Raw genomic sequence first — 21,939 nt, forward strand, 5'->3', positions numbered from 1 at the left:
AGCAAGCATTTTAGCCAGGTAGCCTAGGACAACAAACAAAAAGTGTGTTATGTATGACAGTTTAGGCAACATGAAAGAGGAGGATGGCATTACTATACTACAAGTAGGGTGAGTCAACATGTTTTTTTCTACTTGCACACAGAAATCAGTGCCATGGACAGCCACAATATATTTAGTTTGACTGGACTAAATCGTTTTTGGTGTCTTTTAGTTGTCACTGTATTAGACTTAGCATAGGTGAGTAGATGTTGAAATGGTGGTGGAATAGTGGAGGCGGCTCCTGTTTTCTTTGCGACTTGCGGGAACTCTCCGTGGTTCTAAATCAATCGTTTAGTAGTCGGAAATTGTCAGACACATTTACCTTGCTTCACCATGCTGTAGGCCATGTAACTGTTTGTGGACTTCACTGGACAGATGTTGCTCTACGGTTTTGTAATGAAACAAAGGTGTGGTTGAATTTATTTTGCCACTGATGACTTGTCTTGGCCTTATGCCTTGCCACCGTGATATATTAGGCCTATGAACTAACAGGTTATAGAGCAAACAATACAAAAATAATAATAATTCATAAGCATCCTTGATCACAAATCATGACCGTTGGGCCATTTGGATTGAATATATGTTATTTTATATTCTCAAACTGACAGCAGTGCCTATTAGAGGTTGACCGATTTTATGATTTTTCAACGCCGATACCGATTTATTGGAGGACCAAAATAATCGAATACTGATTAATCTGCTGATTATCCTATATTCGTAATAATGACACTTACAACAATACTGAAAGAACACTTTTATTTTAACTTAATATAATACATAATATCAATTTAGTCTCAAATAAATAATGAAACATGTTCAATTTGGTTTAAATAATGCAAAAACAAAGTGTTGGAGAAGAAAGTAAAAGTGCAATATTTGCCATGTAAAAAAGCTAACGTTTAAGTTCCTTGCTCAGAACATGAACATATGAAAGCTGGTGGTTCCTTTTAACATGAGTCTTCAATATTCCCAGGTAAGAAGTTTTAGGTTGTAGTTATTATAGGAATTATAGGACTATTTCTCTCTATACCATTTGTATTTCATATACCTTTGACTATTGGATGTTCTTATAGGCACTATAGTATTGCCAGCCTAATCTCGGGAGTTGATAGACTTGAAGTCATAAACAGCGCAGTGCTTGAAGAACAGGAAAGTGCTGTTTGAATGAATGCTTACAAGCCTGCCGCTGCCTACCACCGCTCAGTCAGACTGCTCTATCAAATCATAGACTTAATTGTAATATAATAACACACAAATACGAGCCTTAGGTCATTAATATGGTCGAATCCGGAAACTTATCATTTTGAAAACAAAACATTTATTATAAGTGAAATACGGAACCGTTACGTATTTTATCAAACGGCTGGCATACTTAAGTCTAAATATTGCTGTTACATTGCACAACCTTCAATGTTATGTCAGAATTATGTACAATTCTGGCAAACTAATTACGGCTTTTGTTAGGAAGAAATGGTTTTCACACAGTTCGCAACGAGCCACGCGGCCCAAACTGCTGAATATACCCTGACTCTGCTTGCACAGAATGCAGGCAATATTAACTAAATATGCAGGTTTAATAATATATACTTGTGTGTTGATTTTAATAAAGGCATTGATTTTTATGGTTAGGTACACAATGGTGCAACAACAGTGCTTTTTTTGCGAATGCGCTTGTTAAATCATCATCCATTTGGTGAAGTAGGCTGTGATTTGATAAGTTAACAGGCACCGCATCGATTATATGCAATGCAGGACAAGCTAGATAAACTAGTAATATCATTAACCATGTGTAGTTAACTAGTGATTATGTTAAGATTGATTGTTTTTATAAGATAAGTTTAATGCTAGCTAGCAACTTACCTTGGCTCCTTGCTGCACTCGCGTAACAGGTAGTCAGCCTGCCACGCAGTCTCCTCGTGGAGTGCAATATAATCGTCCATAATCGGTGTCCAAAAATGCCGATTACCGATTGTTATGAAAACTTGAAATCGGCCATTCCGGTTAATCGGTCGACCTTTAGTGCCTATATGATGTCCTTCCATAAATGCGTGATATGCTGGGGTGATGCTTCTATGCAAATGTTGATCTGTAGGCTAATATTAGTCCCACATGGAAGGAAAACAGATTGTCATCTGTAGCACCATAACAACATAATGGTAATACTTTCATTTGAATGCTAAATCTCTTGATAAACGGGGTAAATTAAAATGGCATAGGCCTACTCACAATACAAGTGAATGCATATTCAATAGGAGTGTGTGCATGCATTGATGTATTACATTTATTTTGGCTGACCAATGGAGTCATTGGTACCTCAGAGGACATAAGGCTGCCGTTTTACGGGCTCCTAACCTATTGTGTGTGGGGTTTTTTTCGCGTTATTTGTAACTTATTTTGTACATAATGTTTCTGCCTGCGTCTCTTATGACCGAAAAGAGCTTCTGGATATCAGGACAGCCATTACTCACCTCGTACTGGACGAAGATTTTTCTTTAACGAGTAAACAACGAAAAGGATTTACTTCAGACACCGGACAAGGCCCACATCTCCGTCATTCGCATGAAGAAGAGACAGAGATGTCGGGGTGCCTTGTAAGGATCCGACAGCGGGTGGTTAATCTGCCTCTACCATCAGTCCTATTAGCCAACGTGCAATCATTGGATAACAAAATGGATGAGCTCCGATCAAGACTATCCTACCAACGGGACATTCAAAACTGTAATATCTTATGTTTCATCGAGTTGTGGCTGAACGACAACATGGATAACATACAGCTGGCTGAGTTTTCTGTGCATAGGCAAGATGGAACAACTGCATCCAATTAGACGAGGGGTGGCGGTCTGTGTCTTTTTCAATAACAGCTGGTGCAAGAAATCTAATAAGTCTCAAGGTTTTGCTTGCCTGAGGTAGAGTATCTCATGATAAGCTGTAGACCACACTATTTACCAAGAGTGTTCATATTTTCTGTAGCTGTCTATTTACCACCACAAACCAATGCTGGCGCTAAGACCGCACTCAACAAGCTGTGTAAGGCCATAAGCAAAGGAAATGCTCATCCAGAGATGCCGCTCCTAGTGGCCGGGGACTTTAATGCTGGAAATCTTAAATCTGTTTTACATTTCTACTAGCATGTCACATGCAACCAGATTGGGGGAAAAAAACTCTATACCACCTTTACTCCACACACAGAGATGCGTACAAAGCTCTCCCTCATCCTCCTTTTGGCAAATCTAACCATAACTCTATCCTGCCGATTCCTGCTTACAAGCAAAAACTACAGCAGGTAGTACCAGTGACTCGCTCAATACGGAAGTGGTCAGATGACGCAGATGCTAAGCAACAGGATTGTTTTGCTAGCACACTTGAATATGTTCTGGGATTCTTCCAATGGCATTGCGGAGTACACTACAACAGTCACTGGCTTCATCATCAATAAGTGCATCGACGACGTCGTCCCCACAGTGACCGTACGTACATACCCCAACCAGAAGCCATGGATTACAGGCAACATCCGCACTGAGCTAAAGGGTAGAGATGCCGCTTTCAAGGAGCGGGACTCTATCCCGGAAGCTTATAGGAAATCTCGCTATGCCCTCAGACGAGCCATCAAACAGGCAAAGCGTCAACATAGGACTAAGATTGAATCCTACTACAATGGCTCTAACACTCGTCGAATGTGGCAGGGCTTGCAAACTATTACGGACTACAAAGGGAAGCACAGCCACGAGCTGCCCAGTGACAGGAGCCTACCAGTCGAGCTAAATGACTTCTATGCGCGCTTCAAGGCAAGCAACACTGAAGCATGCACCAGCTGTTCTAGATGACTGTGTGATCATGCTCTCCGTAGCCGACGTGAGTAAGACCTTTAAACAGGTCAACATTCACAAGGCCGCAGGGCCAGACGAATTACCAGGACCTGTACTCTGAGCATGCGCTGACCAATTGGCAAGTGTCTTCACTGACATTTTCAACCTGTCCCTGACCAAGTCTGTAATACCAACATGTTTTAAGCAGAGCACCATAGTCCCTGTGCTCAAGAATACTAAGGTAACCTGCCCAAATGACTACCGCCCCGTAGCACTCACGTCTGTAGCCATGAAGGGCTTTGCAAGGCTGGTCATGGCTCACATCAACACCATTATCCCAGAAACCCTAGACCCACTCCAATTTGCATACCGCCTCAACAGATCCACAGATAATGCAATCGCTGTTGCACTCCACACTGCCCTTTCCCACCTGGACAAAAGGAAGACCTACGTGAGAATGCTATTCATTGACTACAGCTCAGCGTTCAATACCATATTGCCCTCTAAAGCTCATCACAAAGCTAAGGTCCCTGGGATTAAACACCTCCCTCTGCAACTGGATCCTGGACTTCCTGATGGGCTGCCCCCAGGTGGTAAGGGTAGGTAACAACACATCTGTCATGCTGATCCTCCAACACGGGGGCCCCTCGGGTGTGTGCTCAGTTTCCTCCTGTACTCCCTGTTAAGGCATGGCCAATACAACTCCAACACCATTAAGTTTGCCGATGACACAACCGTGGTAGGCCTGATCACCGACAACAATGAGACGGCCTATATGGAGGTCAGAGACCTGGCAGTGTGGTGTCAGGATAACAACCTCTCCCTCAATGTGAGCAAGACAAAGGAGATGATCATGGACTACAGGAAAAGGAGGGCCGAGCATGCCCCTGTTCTCATCGACGGGGCTGTAGTGGAGCAGGTGGAGAGCTTCAAGTTCCAAATCACCAACAAACTATCATGGTCAAAACACACCGAGACATTCGTGAAGAGGCCATGACAATGCCTATTCCCCCTCAGAAGACTGAGAAGATTTGGCATGGGTCCTCAGATCCTCAAATTTATACAGCTGCACCATCGAGAGCATCCTGACTGGTTGCATCACCGCCTGGTATGGAAACTGCTCGGCCTCCGACAGCAAGGCGCTACAGAGGGTAGTGCGTACGGCCCTGTACATCACTGTGGCCAAGCTTCCTGCCATCCAGGACCTCTATACCAGGCGGTGTCAGAGGAAGGCCCTGAAAAATGTCAGACTCCAGCCACCCTAGTCAAAAGCAGTACCGGAGCGCCAATTCTAGCTCAAAGGTTTCTTAACAACTTCTACCCCCAGGTCATAAGACTCCTGAACGCTAATCAAATGGCTACCTGGACTATTTTCATTGAACCCCACCCCCATTTTTACTCTGCTGCTACTCTGTTTATTATCCATGCATAGTCACTTTACCTACATGTACATATTACCCCAATTACCTCAACTAACCTGTACCCCCTGTATATAGCCTCGTTACTGTTATTTTGTTTATCTATTTATTTTTCTATTGTATTTTATTTTTTACTAATGTTTTTTTTGTAAATAAGTGTTAGGGGCTTGTAATTAAGCCTTTCACTGTAAGGTCTACACCTGTTGTATTTGGCGCATGTGACAAATAACATTTGGATTGATATTAGCCTACTGAGCAACAACATTTACATAGAAGCATCACTCCAGCATGCCACACCTGTATAGAAGGAAATAATTTAGGCACTGTTGTTAGTTTGAGAATATAAAATAACATACAGTTGAAGTCGGAAGTTTACATACACCTTAGCCAAATACATTTAAACTCAGTTTTTCACAATTCCTGACATTTAATCAGAGTAAAATTTCCCTGTCTTAGGTCAGTTAGGATCACCACTTTATTTTAAGAATGTGAAATGTCAGAATAATAGTAGAGCAAATTATTTATTTCAGTTTTTATTTCTTTCATCGCATTCCCAGCAAGTTTACGTACACTCAAATAGTATTTGGTAGCTTTGCCTTTAAATTGTTTAACTTGGGTCAAATGTTTTGGGTAGCCTTCCACAAGCTTCCCACAATAAGTTGGGTGGATTTTGGCCCATTCCTCCTGACAGAGCTGGTGTAACTGAGTCAGGTTTGTAGGCCTCCTTGCTCGCACACGTTTTTTCAGTTCTGACCACAAACTTTCTATAGGATTGAGGTCAGGGCTTTGTGATGGCCACTCCAATACCTTGACTTTGTTGTCCTTAAGCCATTTTGCCACAACTTTTGAAGTATGCTTGGTGTCATTGTCCATTTGGAAGACCCATTTGCGACCAAGCTTTAACTTCCTGACTGATGTCTTGAGATGTTGCGTAAATATATCCACGTAATTTTCCTCCTCGTGATGCCATCTATTTTGTGAAGTGCACCAGTCCCTCCTGCAGCAAAGCACCCCCACAACATGATGCTGCCACCGCCGTGCTTCACGGCTGGGATGGTGTTCTTTGGCTTGTAAGCCTCCCCCTTTTTTCTCCAAACATAACAATGGTCATTATGGCCAAACAGTTCTACTTTTGTTTCATCAGACCAGAGGACATTTCTCCAAAAAGCACAATCTTTGTCCCCATGTGCAGTTGCAAACCGTAGTCTGTTTTTTTATGGCAGTTTTGGAGCAGTGGCTTCTTCCTTGCTGAGCGGCCTTTCAGGTTATGTCGATATAGGACTTGTTTTACTGTGGACATAGATACTTTTGTACCTGTTTTCTCTGTCTTCACAAGGTCCTTTGCTGTTGTTCTGGGATTGATTTGCACTTTTCGCACCATAGTACGTTCATCTCGAGGAGACAACGCGTCTCCTTCCTGAGCGGTATGATGGCTGCGTGGTCCCATGGTGTTTATACTTGCGTACTATTGTTTGTACAGATGAACGTGGTACCTTCAGGCGTTTGGAGATTGCTCCCAATGATGAACCAGACTTGTGGAGGTCTACAATGTTTTTTTTCCTGAGGTCTTGCCTGATTTCTTTTGATTTTCCCATGATGTCAAGCAAAGAGGCACTGAGTTTGAAGGTAGGCCTTGAAATACATCCACAGGTACACTTCCAATTGACTCAAATTATGTCAATTAGCTGTCTGTAAATAATTGCTGGGAAAATTACTTGTCATTACTTGTTAACAAGAAATTTGTGGAGTGGTTGAAAAACGAGTTTTAATGACTCCAACCTAAGTGTATGTAAACTTCCGACTTCAACTGTATATTCAATGCAAATGGTCCAACGTAAAGTCATTTGTGATCATGGATGCTTATGAAACTACTATTTATAGTCTTTTTTTTCAGCTGTCAGGACGCATCTCTAAACAACTCAGTTGCCAGGACAAAATTCATAACGACTCGGTTGGCTCGTTCAGCTGTCTGTCAAGAAATTGGCTACGATTGGATAGAGCGAGGCTGTAACTCCACTCCCTTTCAAATTTCTCTCCATTGCTCATATGACTTGCTGGCTGCGGTTTATTGCTACTACGATAACTAGCTCAATGGCGATGACATTTGCTACCAAGCCATGAATGTGCGTAATATAACAATGACAGCAAGAGTAGGGAAAAAATATGAAGCGACAATGCACGTTCTGTCTGACTCAAATCTGCCCGTAGTTTGAGAAGTGAGAATGCGCACACATACGCTGCTCTACAGCTTTCTTGGTCTAGAACATGCAGGTAGATTCTTAGGTAGCTAAACCTATTGCCAACCTTTTTATTCAGGCATTTTAAAACACTTCCTCCTTTCCTTATTATGACCATCATCGAATCCGACTATCAACTGTCAATTTACTGTATGGACACGGTTGCAGCTGATCAGATCAGCACACCAGTAAATAGCTTTACACCAAAGAGGTTTAGAAACTCTGGTTACACCGCAAGTCAGATGGCACATTGCTGAAAATGGAGCATTTTCAAAATGATAACCTGCTAATGTTAGGAGCTAACAGCCAACGTAGATAGCTATCTGATATCTTAGCACCATGTTTATCTAGCATGCTAGCTAGCATAGTAGCTAATACAGCTAGCTAGTACCACAGATGAAAGGGTTGGTTATCGGAATCTTTGCTACCGGGTCACATAGCTATCTGCTTAGCTAGCTTGCATATTGCATACATGTCGGGCACGTCAACACGAGCCTTAATATTAGTGAATTAAACTAATATTTGCAACAGGAGGTCGATTTTTGGTCACTGTAAATTCATCCATTTCTCAATACTGCACTTTCTGTTGGAGAATGAGCTAGATTATGATTTTTCCCAGCTAAACATTCCTCGGCATTGTGCAGTGCTCGAGGCTCAGGCGGTGAGCGGCGGCTGGCATAGCATCAGTTTTGCTATGTAGAGGGACTATTTGCAAAGCTGATGAAGGGGCCAATAGACTAGAAAAGGCCAATATCGGCTCGGCCAATTATCGGTTGTTATCTACTTTAAATTACAAAAAAAGCTCAATGATGGAGCCTAAAAGAAAAGGTCATATGAATATTATATTACCAGTTTGCAAACGTTTGTTCATTGCACTTGTGTGAGCGTGCCTTCATATTAGGGTTGAATGGCAATTTACCGCCCAAAACGACTCCCTTTTCCCGGGATAAATGACTGTAAGAAACCGGTAAATTATAATACATTATTTATATGAAGAGCATGGCTTGAAATGGAACTGTTAAATTATATGCTATGTCTAAATGTGGCTTCACTACGACCTCTGCATGATGATTCATCATCGCTCAGTGTGGGGAAAGCTGGCCCATCTCAGTATGGAGCGAGGTTCACAATGATGTAGACCTGTCATCTATCTCATGGAAGCTTGTGACAGGTAGGCCTACATTTGCTGCAGCATTGTTTGTGCTACAGTAATATAAAGACTGAATGCGTGTCTAATTTACCTATCTCCATCTGGCTTTGAGGTCACCTTATTTTTTTAAATGGTGAATAATTTTTTTTTTTTATTGCAGCTGCAGAGTTTTAAAACAGCCAATCACTCGAATAGTATTGCTTTATATCAGTGCACTTGCAAGTTCTGTCTTTCTCTCTCCATCAACTCCATTCAAATTGCATCCAAAATAAAAAAATCAAGTTCTCTCTCTCTATATATATATATTTATTAGTTGTAAATAATGTTCTTGAAACTTTGCTTTTGTCAAAGAATCCTCCATTTGCAGCAATTACAGCTTTGCAGAACTTTGGCATTGTAGTTATCAATTTATTGAGGTAATGTGAAGAGATTTCCCCCCATGCTTCCTGAAGCACCTCCCACAAATTGGATTAGCTTGATGGGCACTTCTTACGTACCATACTGTCAAGCTGCTCCCACAACAGCTCAATAGGGTTGAGATCCGGTGACTGTGTTGGCCACTCCGTTATAGACAGAACACAAGCTGACTGCTTCTTCCCTAAATAATTCTTCCATAATTTGGAGCTGTGCTTTGGGTCATTGTCCTGTTGTAGGAGGAAATTGGCTCCAATTAAGTGCCGTCCACAGGGTATGGCATGGCGTTGCAAACTGGAGTGATAGCCTTCCTTCTTCAAGATCCCTTTTACCCTGTACAAGTCTTCCACTTTACCACCACCAAAGCTCCCCCAGACCATCACATTCCCCCCACCATGCTTGACAGATGGCGTAAAGCACTCCTCCAGCATCTTTTCATTTTTTCTGCGTCTCACGAATGTTCTTTGTGATCCGAACACCTCAAACTTAGATTTGTCTGTCCATGACACTTTTTTTCCCCCAATCTTCCTCTGTCCAATGTCTGTTCTTTTTTCCCCATCTTAATTTTTTATATTTATTGGCCAGTCTGAGATATGGCTTTTTCTTTGCAACTGCCTAGAAGGCCAGCATCCCGGAGTCGCCTCTTCAATGTTTGACGTTGAGACGGGTTTTACAGGTACTATTTAATGAAGCTGCCAGTTGAGGACTTGTGAGGCGTCTGTTTCTCAAGCTAGGCACTAATGTACTTGTCCTCTTGCTCAGTTGTCCACCGGGGCCTCCCACTCCTCTTTCTATTCTGGTTAGAGAGAGTTTGCACTGTTCTGTGAAGGGAGTAGTATACTGTGTTGTACGAGATCTTCAGTTTCTTGGCAATTTCTTGCATGGAATAGCCTTCATTTCTCAGAACAAGAATAAACTGACGAGGTTCAGAAGAAAGATCTTTATTTCTGGCCATTTTGAGCCTGTAATCGAACCCACAAATGCTGATGCTCCAGATACTCAACTAGTCTAAAGACGGCCAGTTTTATTGCTTCTTTAATCAGGACAACAGTTTTCAGCTGTACTAACATATTAGCAAAAGGGTTTTCTAATGATCAATTGGCCTTTTAAAATTATAAACTTGGATTAGCTAACACAACATGCCACTGGAACACAGGAGTGATGGTTGCTGATAATGTACCTCTGTACGCCTACGTAGATATTCCATAAAAAATCTGCCATTTCCAGCTCCAATAGTCATTTACAATATTAACAATGTCTACACTGTGATTCTGATCAATTTGATGTTATTTTAATGGACAATTTTATTTTCTTTCAAAAACAAGAATTTCTAAGTGACCCCAAACCTTTGAACAGTAGTTTACATCCTAGCCTACCTCTTTCAGGCAATACATTCAATGCAGTTTTAGCGTTATATTTAGCTAATTAATGATTGGTTATGCATAATAAGCATCTAACTTAAAGCCTCTTTCTCTTGCACATTACGCACTTACCTTTGCTCCGCTGTCCTCTCTCCTTACAAACCGCTCCTTAGCTCTTGGAGTCCCATGCTGGAAAAGCTAGACTAGAATAGCCTGCTGGACATTTTTTTTTCTTTTTTTGCATTACTTATAGACTATTCGAAGAGAGACGCAAGCTCTTGTTTGCTGAATGTTAAATACAGCAGCCAATAGAACTCACGGGTAGTTTGAAAGAAGAGCGAACGCACGATGGCAGCAGCTATAGCAGTTATTTATTCAGACCCATAACCGTTCAATCCTCGTGAAGTGAAAGCCTTCTGAATCTAATTCTAGTCCTATGTTATTCAACAATGTCATGAGTGATTGAGACAAGGACAACTAAACTTAAAGTAACTGTTGAAAGACGCAACAATAGAGAGAGCAAGAGGCACGCTAATAACCTTAGGGGAAATATTATGAAGTGTGTGTGTGTGTGTGTGTGTATATGCGCATCAGCCTACTAATTATACAAATAGGCCCTATTATATTTCAACATTCTAATTTGCTAGCCTATACTTGTAACTTTGTAGGCCTGAATTTTCGATCAAAGCCCTAATCAAATCAATATTTATATGCTTTTGAATTCTGGTTTTTGCCTGAAATACCGGATTATCCAGGAGAAAAATGATTTATTATCGGCATGGAACATTTGTAAAATACCGGCTAAATATTAAACCCTACTTCATATTAGTGAGTATTGTGCTAGACTGCTAGTAGTGTTTCTGTTTTGTAATGCTCAGAGGACATTGTGTCATTCAGGCAGATGTCATTCTCATGGTTGTCTTGATCTGTCAAGGCCAGAGCTCGCCCCCTGAACCCTGTGCTCCCATGCTCCTCACTGCTCCCCAGTTAGACAGGAAGACGTTCTGTCCCTCAGGAAGGATAGGCCACTTTACACACTCATCCTGCTCCAGCCACAGAGTTGCCTGCCCAGTGTCCACCTCTGCCACAGGAAATGTTTGTCTGGATGAGTTTTTGAAATGCTTCAGGGAGTGAAAAATATTTTGGAGGGCATCTACTTTGGGTTAGTAGCCTATGCAGTGAATTGCAGTTTAGAAGGGTTTAAGTGTTCAATTTATCGATCATTCTCACTCTGAGGAGAAGAAATTCAAATCAATTCTGCAGCCATTATACATGCGGAGTGTTGGTCTACTGCACATGGGAGCTAGGGCTGGGCGATATGGCGAAAATATCATATCACTGTATTTAAAACATTTTGACGGTATTTGCTGGTATTTTATGCCACGCGGGGCTGCACGATATGGGCCAGCAAACTAGGCCTTAATTTTGTTAAAAATGTGCAATTGTGATTTGACTTGCAATTTAGAGCTAAACACTTGGGTGAACTGTTGGAATCATGTAAATATAATGATTATTCTTATTCTATAGTTAGGATATAATAGTGGGCACTTTGAATAAGGTGTTATTTGACATGACAACGCAAGTTTTTGTTGTGACAGGGTAGGAACCCAAGTATTGTGTTTTTTAGGGGACCCTATAATCATTGGCTACATTGAATGTCTTCTCTTAGCTACTTCATGTAGCTCATATATTCATGCTTCACGTATTCCTCTTTGATTTAGAAGATACTGTTGCACAAACAACCTACTGATTTAGGTCTACACCATCACTGGTATTATTATTCAAAATAACGTTATAGAATGTAACGTAAAAACCAGAACCGGTTCGTGCATCAATACCAGTATATTGTAAAATCCAGCATACCGCCCAGCCCTAATGGGAGCTGGTGGATAGATGCTGTTTTTCTTGTGGTTATCTCAGCCATTAGAATGGAGCAGAGTGGAAGGAGGTGCTGATGTCATCCCATTACTTAACATTCCAAATCAGATCCTGTTCCACTTTTGTGTCTCACGTCACGTGGGATCTTACTCCTGCTGACAAACTGGTTGGGAGAGGTCCTCCTGCTCCTCAGCCCACAGGCTGAAATTAACCTGCTCCTTCTCTGGCTCTGTCAGGAAATGTGTGGAAGGACAGATGGTCCTCATCTGCACACTTCGTTTCACTGGAGGAAAATAAGACAAAAACTAGGGTACACAATACGCAGGGTCTTTTCTCTCCATGTAGGACTAGTTTGCTAGTGGCAGCTTGGCCTTCAATAGCCTCCTCGTCTTCCTCAGTCAACCTGCGATCAACAGATTGAGACAGGACAGTACTGCAGATCTCAGACACGGAGGTCATATAAGTCAGTTCTACATGTGATTCTATCGTCTCAGCTACCTCGGGTTACAGATTAAATGACTCATGTTTGAGTGGGTGCAATAACAATCTTACTGCAGAGTTACTGTGATGTAAATGGTTGATAAGGATCTTTTGCTTGGAAGTCTGTTCTTGTTCTTTTGACTGTAAGTCATGTAAGAACTTCCCTGACCTTAATTGATATTGTAATAATTAGATTAGAGTTGGACAAAAAGCATCTTATGAAGGAAGCCAGTATACACACTACGTGACACAAAGTATGTGGACACCTGCTCGTCAAACATCTAATTTCAAAAGCATGGGCATTAATATGGAGTTGGCCCCCCCTTTGCTGCTATAACAGCCTCCACCCTTCTGGGAAGGCTTTCCTCTAGATGTTGGAACATTGCTGCGGGGACTTGCTTCCATTCAGCCACACGCATTAGAGGTCGGGCACTGATGTTGGGCGATTAGGCCTGGCCCACAGTTGGCGTTCCAATTCATCCCAAAGGTGTCTGATGGGGTTGAGGTCAGGGCTCTGTGCAGGCCAGTCATGTTCTTCCATACCGATCTCGACAAACCATTTCTGTATGGACCTCACTTTGTGCATGGGGGCACTGTCATGCTGAAACAGGAAAGGGCCTTCCCTAAACTGTTGCCACAGTTGGAAACACAGAATCGTCTAGAATGTAATTTTATGCAGTTGAGTTAAGGGGTCCAGCCCGAACCATGAAAAACAGCCCCAGACAATTATTCCTCCTCCACCAAACATTACAGTTGGCACTATGCATTGAGGCAGGTAGCATTCTCCTGGCATCTGCCAAACCCAGATTCATCCGTCGGACTGCCAGATAGTGAAACGTGATTTATCACAATGGCTGCGAGCTTCACACCACTCCAGCCGACGCTTCACATTGCACATGGTGGTCTTAAGCTTGTGTGCGGCTGCTCAGCCATGGAAACCCATTTCATTAAGCTTCGGACGAACAGTTATTGTGCTGACGTTTCCAGAGGCAGTTTGGAACTCGGTAGTGAGTGTTGCAACCGAGGACAGATGAGTTTTACGTGCTGCGTGCTTCAGCGGTCCCGTTCTGTGAGCTTGTGTGGTCAACCACTTCACGGCTAAGCCGTTGTTGCTCCTAGACATTTCCACTTCACAATAACAGCCCTTACAGTTGACTGGAGAAGCTCTAGCAGGGCAGAAATTTGACAAACTGACTCGTGAGAAAAGTAGCATCATAGATGGTGTCACGTTGAAAGTCACTGAGCTCTCCAGTAAGGCCATTCTACTGCCAATGTTTGTCTATGGAGATTGCATGGCTGTGTGCTCTTTTTTTATACACCTGTCACAAACGGGTGAGGCTGAAATAGCCGAATCCACTAATTTGAATGGGTGTCCACGTACTTTTGTGTATATGTAGATAGATAGATTGTGTGTGTACTCGCATATATACTCATCCACAGGTCAGGTATGCAAACTAATGTTTATATATTACTGCAGTCTAAGGTTTGGACACACCTACTCATTCCAGGGTTTTTCTTTTTTTTTTTTTACTATTTTCTACATTGTGGAATAATAGTGAAGACGTCAACTATGGTATTACACACATGGAATCATGCAGTAACCAAAAAAGTGTTAAACAAATCAATGTATTTTATATTTTGAGATTCTTCAAGGTAGCCACCCTTTGCCTTCTTGACAGCTTTGTACACTCTTGGCATTCTCTCAGCCAGCTTCATGAGGTAGTTACCAGGAATGCATCTCAATTAACAGGTGTGCCTTGTTAACCTCTCTAGGGCCGGCGGGACGAAATCGTCCCACCTACGTAACACAGTGGAATCCTGTGGCGCGTTATTCAAATACCTTAGAAATGCTATTACTTCAATTTCTCAAACATATGACTATTTTACAGCATTTTAAAGGCAAGACTCTCGTTAATCTAACCACACTGTCCGATTTCAAAAAGGCTTTACAACGAAAGCAAAACATTAGATTATGTCAGCAGAGTACCCAGCCAGAAATAATCAGACACCCATTTTTCAAGCTAGCATATAATGTCACAAAAACCCAGAAGACAGCTAAATGCAGCACTAACCTTTGATGATCTTCATCAGATGACAACCCTAGGACATTATGTTATATAATACATGCATGTTTTGTTCAATCAAGTTCATATTTATATCAAAAACCAGCTTTTTACATTAGCATGTGACGTTCAGAACTAGCATACCCCCCCGCAAACTTCCGGCGAATTTACTAACAATTTACTAAATTACTCACGATAAACGTTCACAAAAAGCATAACAATTATTTTAAGAATTATAGATACAGACCTCCTCTATGCACTCGATATGTCCGATTTTAAAATAGCTTTTCGGTGAAAGCACATTTTGCAATATTCTAAGTAGATAGCCCGGCATCACAGGGCTAGCTATTTAGACACCCAGCAAGTTTAGCCTTCACCAAACTCCGATTTACTATTAGAAAAGTTTGATTACCTTTGGTGTTCTTCGTCAGAATGCACTCCCAGGACTTCTACTTAAATAACAAATGTTGGTTTGGTCCCAAATAATCCATAGTTATGTTCAAACAGCGGCGTTTTGTTTGTGCGTTCAAGACACTATCCGAATGGTAAATAAGGGTCACGCGCACGGCGCATTTCGTGACAAAACAAATCTAAATATTCCATTACCGTACTTCGAAGCATGTCAACCGCTGTTTAAAATCAATTTTTATGCCATTTTTCTCGTAAAAAAGCGATAATATTCCGACCGGGAATCTGCAATTAGGTAAACAGACGAAAGAAAATAAAGCACGGGGTCGACTCGGGCACGCGCCTAAGCCCATTGTCCTCTGATCGGCCACTTGTCAAAGGCGATAATGTGTTTCAGCCAGAGGCTGCCTCGATATCGTTCAGCTTTTTCCCGGGCTCTGAGAGCCTATGGGAGCCGTAGGAAGTGTCAAGTTACAGCAAAGATAATCAGTATTCAATAAACAGAGGCAAGAAGAACAACACCTTGTCAGACAGGCCACTTCCTGCATGAAATCTTCTCAGGTTTTTGCCTGCCATATGAGTTCTGTTATACTCACAGACACCATTCAAACAGTTTTAGAAACTTTAGGGTGTTTTCTATCCAAATAATTATATGCATATTCTAGTTACTGGGCAGGAGTAGTAACCAGATTAAATCGGGTACGTTTTTTATCCGGCCGTGTAAATACTGCCCCCTAGCCCTAACAGGTTAAACATTCATTTGTGGAATTTCTTTCCTTAATGCGTTTGAGCCAATCAGTTGTGTTGTGACAAGGTAGGGGTGGTATACAGAAGATAGCCCGATTTGGTAAAAGACCAAGTACATATTATGGCAAGAACAACTCAGAGATATATATATATATATATATATATATATATATATATATATATATACTGCTCAAAAAAAATAAAGGGAACACTTAAACAACACATCCTAGATCTGAATGAAAGAAATAATCTTAAATACTTTTTTCTTTACATAGTTGAATGTGCTGACAACAAAATCACAGATATAATCAATGGCAATCCAATTTATCAACCCATGGAGGTCTGGATTTGGAGTCACACTCCAGGCTCATCCACTCCAGGAAAACCACACTACAGGCTCATCCAACTTTGTAATGTCCTTAAAACAAGTCAAAATGAGGCTCAGTTGTGTGTGTATGTGTGGCCTCCACGTGCCCGTATGACCTCCCTACAATGCCTGGGCATGCTCCTGATGAGGTGGCGGATGGTCTCCTGAGGGATCTCCTCCCAGACCTGGACTAAAGCATCCGCCAACTCCTGGACAGTCTGTGGTGCAACGTGGCGTTGGTGGATGGAGCGAGACATGATGTCCCAGATGTGCTCAATTGGATTCAGGTCTGGGGAACGGGCGGGCCAGTCCATAGCATCAATGCCTTCCTCTTGCAGGAACTGCTGACACACTCCAGCCACATGAGTTCTAGCATTGTCTTGCATTAGGAGGAACCCAGGGCCAACCGCACCAGCATATGGTCTCACAAGGGGTCTGCGGATCTCATCTCGGTACCTAATGGCAGTCAGGCTACCTCTGGCGAGCACATGGAGGGCTGTGCGGCCCCCCAAAGAAATGCCACCTTACACCATGACTGACCCACCGCCAAACCGGTCATGCTGGAGGATGTTGCAGGCAGCAGAACGTTCTCCACGGCGTCTCCAGACTCTGTCACGTCTGTCACGTGCTCAGTGTGAACCTGCTTTCATCTGTGAAGAGCACAGGGCGCCAGTGGCGAATTTGCCAATCTTGGTGTTCTCTGGCAAATGCCAAACGTCCTGCACGGTGTTGGGCTGTAAGCACAACCCCCACCTGTGGACGTCGGGCCCTCATACCAGCCTCATGGAGTTTGTTTCTGACCGTTTGAGCAGACACATGCACATTTGTGGCCTGCTGGAGGTCATTTTGCAGGGCTCTGGCAGGGCTTCTCCTGCTCCTCCTTGCACAAAGGCGGAGGTAGCGGTCCTGCTGCTGGGTTGTTGCCCTCCTACGGCCTCCTCCACGTCTCCTGATGTACTGGCCTGTCTCCTGGTAGCGCCTCCATGCTCTGGACACTACGCTGACAGACACAGCAAACCTTCTTGACACAGCTCGCATTGATGTGCCATCCTGGATGAGCTGCACTACCTGAGCCACTTGTGTGGGTTGTAGACTCCGTCTCATGCTACCACTAGAGTGAAAGCACCGCCAGCATTCAAAAGTGACCAAAACATCAGCCAGGAAGCATAGGAACTGAGAAGTGGTCTGTGGTCCCCACCTGCAGAACCACTCCTTTATTGGGGGTGTCTTGCTAATTGCCTATAATTTCCACCTGTTGTTTATTCCATTTGCACAACAGCATGTGAAATCTATTGTCAATCAGTGTTACTTCCTAAGTGGACAGTTTGATTTCACAGAAGTGTGATTGACTTGGAGTTACATTGTGTTGTTTAAGTGTTCCCTTTATTTTTTTGAGCAGTGTAGATTATGATATATCTCCCCTGTAGGTGTTGGGTGTCATTGAAAACATTCTATGACCATTTTGGAAGCAGCTTTTATTGCTCTCATGTAGCACGACAGCATATCCAGTATGATCTACAGCAACATGTAGATGACAAGGTTTGGAGTTTAACACAAGATCAGTAAAACATTGTTGACGAGCGTTATTTTTCCACAGATCTTCCTGCTGGCCTGTCCGCCATGTAAAACAGCCATGGTCATCTTTAGGTGAGTACCTTCATAATACACACTCCCACTGTCATGAAATCTCAACCCCACCTTAACTGACAGCCTTGTCTTATAGACTAACATTTACCATGTCTCTTATAATCTGAGACACCTACATTAGTATGATATGTTACATTTGGAATGGTTACATAAGAACGAAGATTACTTCAGGATGGGTGGGTGTATAACATGAACGTCTAGCAACCCAAAGGTTGCGTGTTCGAATCTCATCATGGACAACTTTAGCATTTTATCTAATTACCAACTTTTCAACTACTTTCTACTTTGCAACTACTTAGTACTTTTTAGCTACTTTGCAACTACATAGCATGTGTGGTGGAAATTCTAACCAAAAGGGGAGAGACTGTAGATAGTTCAAACAGCAACTTTATTATAAGATTTGCAACAATCTTGCAATTCAACAATCACTCAAATAGTTCAGAGGCCAACGAACAGAGTTGTCTCTCTCCTTTTATAGAAAGTACATCCTCTTATCTGTGTGACAGTTAGCAGATGTGCAGAAACAGGGCCGGGGAACAGAGTTGTAGAAAGTAATTTAGATAATCTGTGCAGATCAAGATGGCCGATATCGCCACCATTCTCTGTTCCTCCCTGCAATTCCCACATACTGTAGCTAAATTCCTGCCAATTGTAAACACAGGAGGTCACATACTGCGGTGGCTCCCAAACGGCTCATAAATCTGTACGCTCAGATTTTTTACTAAGTCACACAAGACAAGTTTATGTCAGTAAAACATACTAGCATATAACAAAGGACAATTATTTAAGTAACAAACAGCATAGTATGTAATTAATTAATGAATTAATTTCATGTCAGCTAACTCTTCCCTGAACCCAAAAACCTAACCCCTAGCCTAGCTAACATACAGGGGGAAGCCAAAACACTAACATGAGATTCCTATGATGGCAGCTTTTTTTTCAACATGAGCTTCAATGATGAGAGTCCACTTAGGTTTTTAAGTTGCTGTGCAAAATAAAACACTTATTTGCAACATTACACACCTCGGCTGTGATTATCAAATGTCCTGAGAAGGAACCTCAGCCTGACCACCAGATGATGAAACTACATTTGCATGGCACTGGTTTCAAATGTCATGCTCTGGTAGGGTCTTACAGCAGGGGGAGGAAACCCAAGGTGGGGATCACTGCAGGACACCTGGGCCCTGTTCTGGCCTCTACTCTCATTAGGAAGACTGGGGCTGGAGCTTAGACATGGTGACCTCCACAACCCTCCCTATTTCAATCAGGGCCCTGCTTTGTCCTTCTGCCACACAGTCAGAAGATAATTGAAATGTAGCTGAACGAGTCTGCGTAGAAACAAAAGATGATCGTGGTCTATAGGAAAAGGATGGCTGAACATGGCCCCCATTCACATCGATGGGCCTTTGGTGGAGCGTGTTGAGAGTTTCAAGTTCCTTGGTGATCACATCACCAACGAACTGTCATGGTCCAAACACACCAAGAAAGTCGTGAAGAGGGCACGACAATGCCTTTTCCCCCCTCAGGAGACTGAAAAGATTTGGCATGGGTCTCCAGATCCTCTAAGTTATACAGCTGCACCATCGAGCATCCTGACCGGTTGCATCAGGACCTATATACTAGGCGGTGTCAGAGGAAGGCCCAAAAAATTGTAAGACTCCAGTCACCCAAGTTGTTATTTTATTGTGATTTTTATTTTTTACTTTATTTTTTTTTGTTAATATTTTCTTAACTCTACTTTCTTAAAATTGCGTTGTTGGTTAAGTGCTTGTAAGTAAGCATTTCACTGTAAGGTCTAAACCTCTGGTATTCGGCGCATGTGACAAATCGCAGTTGTAAATGAGAACTTGTTCTCAACTGGCCTACCTGGTAAATAAAGGTAAATTAGAAGAAGAAAAAAAATACAATTTGGTATGTAGGCTAATTACAGTTCCATGAGGAAAGGGAACGTGATGTAACACACAAGCTTCAGGAATATGGCATGTCACATATGTCGTGCTGAAGATGGTCAACAATCAAATGCAAGTTCATTGCATTAAACCGCCAGTCTGGTGTTAAACCGGTGTAGCACATGTTTCTATAGCTTAGCACTGTGACGCTGAAGTGCAGATGGTATCATATGGTATGGCTGCAAGCCATATGCACCAATCTTCACCAAACTTAAGCAAACTTAGTTTTTGGGTGTATTTTTTCAAACCATCTTTTGGTATTTGTTTCTTTAGTCCATTGTTGATATAGTCCAAAAATGTTTTGGATGTCAGCAATTAAGTTTTCTAAATAACTTACTTTAACAATACAGAAATACAACCAGTTTAATGCATTTAGCATCATATGATGCTGCTTTTTGCATCATATCAGCTGTATTTCTGTATTTTGAACGTTATATATCTTAAACTTTTGCTGACATGCAAAACATTTTCTGACGTGTTCTCTTTGTGTCAGCAGGCTTCAGGTCCATATGCTGAACGGTGCTTTACTGGCCCTCGTCTTCCCTGTGGTCAACACTAGACTGGTAAGTAACCATCATCTAGCATCAGTTCCATTCACTGTAATAGCGTGCTTTGCAGTCACTCAGTTAGACTTTAACTCCTTCATAGTTTCAAAGATTTCATGATGCATATCATACTGAACAAGAATATAAAACTGCAGGAATGTCCACCAAAGCTGTTGGCAGATAATTGAATGTTCATTTCTCTACCATAAGCTGTCTCCAACATGGTTTTAAAGAATTTAGCAGTACTTCCAACCGGCCTCACAACCGCAGACCACGTGGATGTTGTTGTATGGGCGAGCGGTTTGCTGATGTCAGTGACATTGTGCCGGTGGGGCAGTGGTGGAAAAAGTACCCAATTGTCATACTTGAGTAAAAGTAAAGATACCTTAATAGAAAATGACTCAAGTAAAAGTGATAGTCACCCAGTAAAATACTACTTGAGTAAAAGTATTTGGTTTTAAATATACTTAAGTATCAAAAGTAAATGTAATTGCTAAAATATACTTAAGTATCAAAAGGTAAAAGTATAAATCATTTCAAGTTCCTTATATTCAGCAAACCAGACGGCACCTTTTTTTTACGGATAGCCAGGGGCACGCTCCAATGGATGACTACTGGCTGTATGCGAACAAGTGATACGCGTTTTGGAGCAATACTGTCTGTGTCCGAGGCTCAAACCCAATCGTTCACACAACAACAGAATGCAGCACATGACTGAAAAGAGAGAAGACAACCAATTTGCTAGTTACACCATCAGCGCGCGCTCTGGAAAGACAGTGCCGAGTGGAAAGGCAGTTTGCCAATTAACTTATAACAGAGTGTCCCCTGAACGATAGCGCAGAGGTAGGTGAGAAGCCTGACCACGTAGACGGGGGTGAGAAGGTGATGAAGTGTACTTCATGAGCAGGAACTGAAAAAACAACTGGCATTTGGAAAGTTTGAGGTGAGGGAGAAGGTGTGGTGGAACAAGTATTGTTAGCATTGTTCAGTATCTTGCTAGCTGGATCGAATTCACCGTTAGCTAGCCAGAGAAATGTTGCGCAAATAATTGAGTTTATGGTGTGAAAATTAGTTGGCTAATAAAGTCAGACAGCTAAAGTTAGCTAGCTAACGTTACAACATCAGATGAGTTAACATTAGTAACTTAACCAATTCGCTATAGTATTAATTAGGTGAATTGAGGCGTTGCTTGTTAAACAAGTGTAGCTGGAGCTGGGCCTGACTTAAGCTGGATGCCACTATAGAGGTGAAAGGAACACCACACACTTTCCCTCTCACTTCTTCATTACAGTGGATAAAAATGGGTATGCCAGGTGTACTCTCTGCCTGAAAGAGACCAGTTATGCTGACAAAGGGTATCATGCTTTGCTGGCACATTGTAGAACAGATGTCCACAGGCAGAAAGTGTACAATGTAATAATATGCAGTGT

The 21,939-nt window shown here is 42.1% G+C and overlaps 1 protein-coding gene across 1 annotated transcript in view; it reads left to right on the forward strand.

The window, feature by feature from the left end:
• Positions 1–21,939, forward strand: part of LOC115154651 (transmembrane protein 164) — a 50,540-nt gene that overhangs the window by 10,211 nt on the left and 18,390 nt on the right. The window contains exons 2-3 of the mRNA XM_029701100.1: positions 17,966–18,015; positions 20,461–20,527. Of these exons, the coding sequence (XP_029556960.1) occupies positions 17,966–18,015; positions 20,461–20,527 (117 nt within the window). The remainder of the gene's footprint in view (positions 1–17,965; positions 18,016–20,460; positions 20,528–21,939) is intronic.

The sequence above is a fragment of the Salmo trutta genome, chromosome 19 (assembly GCF_901001165.1).
Source record: "Salmo trutta chromosome 19, fSalTru1.1, whole genome shotgun sequence".
NCBI lineage: Eukaryota > Metazoa > Chordata > Actinopteri > Salmoniformes > Salmonidae > Salmo > Salmo trutta.